The sequence below is a fragment of the Etheostoma cragini genome, chromosome 16, assembly GCF_013103735.1.
Source record: "Etheostoma cragini isolate CJK2018 chromosome 16, CSU_Ecrag_1.0, whole genome shotgun sequence".
Lineage (NCBI taxonomy): Eukaryota > Metazoa > Chordata > Actinopteri > Perciformes > Percidae > Etheostoma > Etheostoma cragini.
In genome coordinates this window covers 24,352,660-24,355,782 of record NC_048422.1, presented here as the reverse complement: position 1 = coordinate 24,355,782, position 3,123 = coordinate 24,352,660, and the positions used below count along the sequence as shown (strand labels likewise).

Below are 3,123 nucleotides of genomic sequence, written 5' to 3'. Positions count from 1 at the left end.
CCTCCCAATACGATATCAACGCAACACTTATGCCACGATACAATATTACTGCGATTTTAAACATAGTGCAATATTCTGCGATATATTGTAATTTATAACCTTTTCTCCAACTTGTAATTTTTCCCCAATTTCTAACGACGTTCCCAAAAGTAAACTTCTCAACATCAGTTTCATCTAAAAAGAAACATTTCTCAGTTTGTTCATCTTCAATGTTATCACTGCAGAACGGGACAAACTCACCAACACATAATATATAATATATAATGTATAATATATAATAACAGATCCGTACTTGGCGCCTGTGTATTGATACAGTATTACTACTGAAAATATCCCGATACTATCCTGGATCAGTCCCCCCCCCCCCCCCCCCCCCCCCCCCCCCCTAACCGTGTGTGCGTGGTTGTCTCTCTGGCAGCATCCTGTGCTGCTGACCGAAGCTCCTCTCAACCCCAGCAAGAACCGAGAGAAGGCCGCGGAGGTCTTCTTTGAGACCTTCAACGTTCCCGCCCTCTTCATCTCCATGCAGGCCGTCCTCAGCTTGTGAGTACACCGCGCTCTGCCCGTGTGCTGTCGCCTAAAGGCAAGGCAGCTTTATTGGTACAGCACCTCAGGTGATAACAGGCTGACTTTGTGATTGTCTTAATATTCAGGTCAGAGTCCAGGACTGGACCAGGACTTGTGGCTTCCTGTGTTGTTTTTAACATTGTTGTTTGAAGCTGAGCGCAAACTTTTAATCGTTCTTCTTTTGCTCCAAAAACAACCACCTCAGTTTTTCCTATATTTAATTTAAGAAATTCGAAGACGATTTCAACATGTAGCTCTGTTTTTTGTTGTTGTTTTTAAGTGGAGGTCTGTCAGTAGAGAACCAATCGGTGCTGCCTACACCGTGTTATCCTCCTGCTAGAGTTAGCACCCAACAGGCTCCAGCAGGGCAGCTTATAAACGTGTTTTTAGCCTCTTAACATGTTCAACGTATAATTTCCAGTCCCTCCCCATGTGCAGTGATTCCTTCTGAGTGAACCTGACTAACGGAGATGTGACCGAAAGGCATGAAAGTTAAGACAGGAGGCGACCTCTAGTGGAAAAAGTGAAAAAAGCATCAAGTGTTCCAGTATAACAAGTGTTGAAAAAAGGTACAAAAATAAGAAAAAGTTAAAAACGTCAACAAAAGTGTTAAGTTTTCAATTTTGACGGGAATGCAACACCAGGGTTAAAACCTGGCCTGTTGGAGCCTGTTGGTGCTAACTCTATCAGGAGGATAACTCGGTGTAGGCAGCACCGACGGGTTCCATCTGTCTCGCTACTGACAGAACGCCACTTAAAAACAACAACAGAAATCAGAGCTACATGTTGAATTGTCCTTTAAATGCTGCGTCCCCCCCGGGGTGTAAGTGTGACCGTCCCGTGTCTGTTGCAGGTACGCCACGGGCCGGACCACCGGTGTGGTGTTGGACTCGGGCGACGGCGTGACCCACGTGGTGCCCATCTACGAGGGCTTCGCCATCCCGCACTCCATCATGCGCGTGGACATCGCCGGGCGGGACGTGTCGCGGTACCTGCGCCTGCTGCTGCGCAAGGAAGGCTACAACTTCAACACCTCGGCCGAGTTCGAGGTCGTCCGCACCGTCAAAGAGGTGAGGCGCGGGGCGGCCGCTGGCCCCGTAGAGTCCATTTGAGTCCTCCGCAGCGGGCACCGGTTCGACTCCGACCTATAGCCCTTTGCTGAGTGTCTTCCCTTCTCTTTTTATCCTGTCTGTCCACGGTAAAAGCCCCAGATAATAAGCTTAAAAAGACCAAGTGGTGAGGCACTACGGGTGTGAATCACAGGAGAATATGAAATTGATTCTTTGGGCAACAATACAATATGTGATTACTGTTTCCTAGTATTTCACTTATATTCATATTCTGTGCTGTGTGACTGATTTTGCTGCTGGAACACTAGAATTTCCCATTTTATTGGGATCAATATCTATCTATCTATCTTTCTATCATCTATCTATCATCTATTTATCTATATCTATCTAGACATCCATCTATCTCTCTCTCTATGTCCTTTATTGTTGCGTTGCCGTGTCTTCTTGTCTAACTGAAGGTGTCTTCCACAGAGAGCCTGTTATCTGTCTCTCAACCCACAAAAAGACGAGACTTTAGAAACAGAGAAGGCTCAGTACGTTCTCCCGGATGGAAGCACTTTAAATGTGAGTGGACGCTAAACATCCCCCCCCCCGCCCTCCCCCCCTCGTCGTCTGAAACCAACCTCCACCCCCCTGACTCGCGCCCCTCTTTTCCTCAGATCGGGCCGGCCAGGTTCCGGGCTCCAGAGCTGCTGTTCAGACCAGACCTGATCGGGGACGAGAGCTCGGGGATCCACGAGGTCCTGGCCTACGCCATCCAGAAGTCCGACATGGACCTCCGGCGCACGCTCTACTCCACCATCGTGTTGTGTGGCGGCTCCACCCTCATCAAAGGTTGGTTAGTCCGGGGCGCCTTCACCAGACACAGAGATCTGCATAATAAGAGCATCTCTCAATGCAAATTAAACCGGATATTAGTCTAACTGAAATAACACCAAGCCGATGTCTAGGTATAGTGAAGGGTATGTGATGATGAAGGGGGGGGGGTGAGCAAGGGAACAAAGGCCAAGGGAACTTTATCAGGATGCATTGTATCCTGATCCATGAAATAACTGCTCTAAAATAATAAAAATCTGCCTCTATGGGAATTTTAAGGAAGAACATTTATTTATTTATGACACATTATTCATTCACAAAGAAAAACGGTGTCTTAAAAGGCATTAAGATAAATTTCCAAAAGATGTATTTTTATTCCTGTTTTTAGTCAACTTTAGTCTGGGGAGGAAGGGGGGGGGTTATGAGCACCACTGTGTTGGACGCTGCCCACATCTACTGATCATCATCTCTTTCCTTTTTACAGGTTTTGGGGAACGACTACTAACTGAAGTCAAGAAGCTCGCACCCAAAGACGTAAAGATCAAGGTGGGTTCATGTCGTCGGGCTGTGTGCCATGGCCAAGTGTCCTCTAGGGTCGGGTCCCAAAACCCTGTCCTCTAGGGTCGGGTACTAAAACCCTGTCCTCTAGGGTCGGGTCCTAAAACCCTGT

General features: G+C 47.3%; 2 protein-coding genes across 2 annotated transcripts in view; both read left to right on the top strand.

Annotated features, from left to right (window-relative positions):
• The window catches only part of actr1 (actin related protein 1, centractin), a 7,711-nt gene extending 4,637 nt beyond the window's left edge, over positions 1 to 3,074 (top strand). The window contains exons 5-9 of the mRNA XM_034897030.1: positions 419 to 543; positions 1,421 to 1,637; positions 2,109 to 2,201; positions 2,297 to 2,471; positions 2,938 to 3,074. Coding sequence (XP_034752921.1) covers positions 419 to 543; positions 1,421 to 1,637; positions 2,109 to 2,201; positions 2,297 to 2,471; positions 2,938 to 3,074 — 747 coding nt within the window. The remainder of the gene's footprint in view (positions 1 to 418; positions 544 to 1,420; positions 1,638 to 2,108; positions 2,202 to 2,296; positions 2,472 to 2,937) is intronic.
• The window catches only part of LOC117959747 (transcription factor 7-like 1-A), a 29,529-nt gene that overhangs the window by 210 nt on the left and 26,196 nt on the right, over positions 1 to 3,123 (top strand). The window contains exon 2 of the mRNA XM_034897027.1: positions 1,809 to 1,813. The gene's annotated coding sequence lies outside the window, so the exon portion shown is untranslated. The remainder of the gene's footprint in view (positions 1 to 1,808; positions 1,814 to 3,123) is intronic.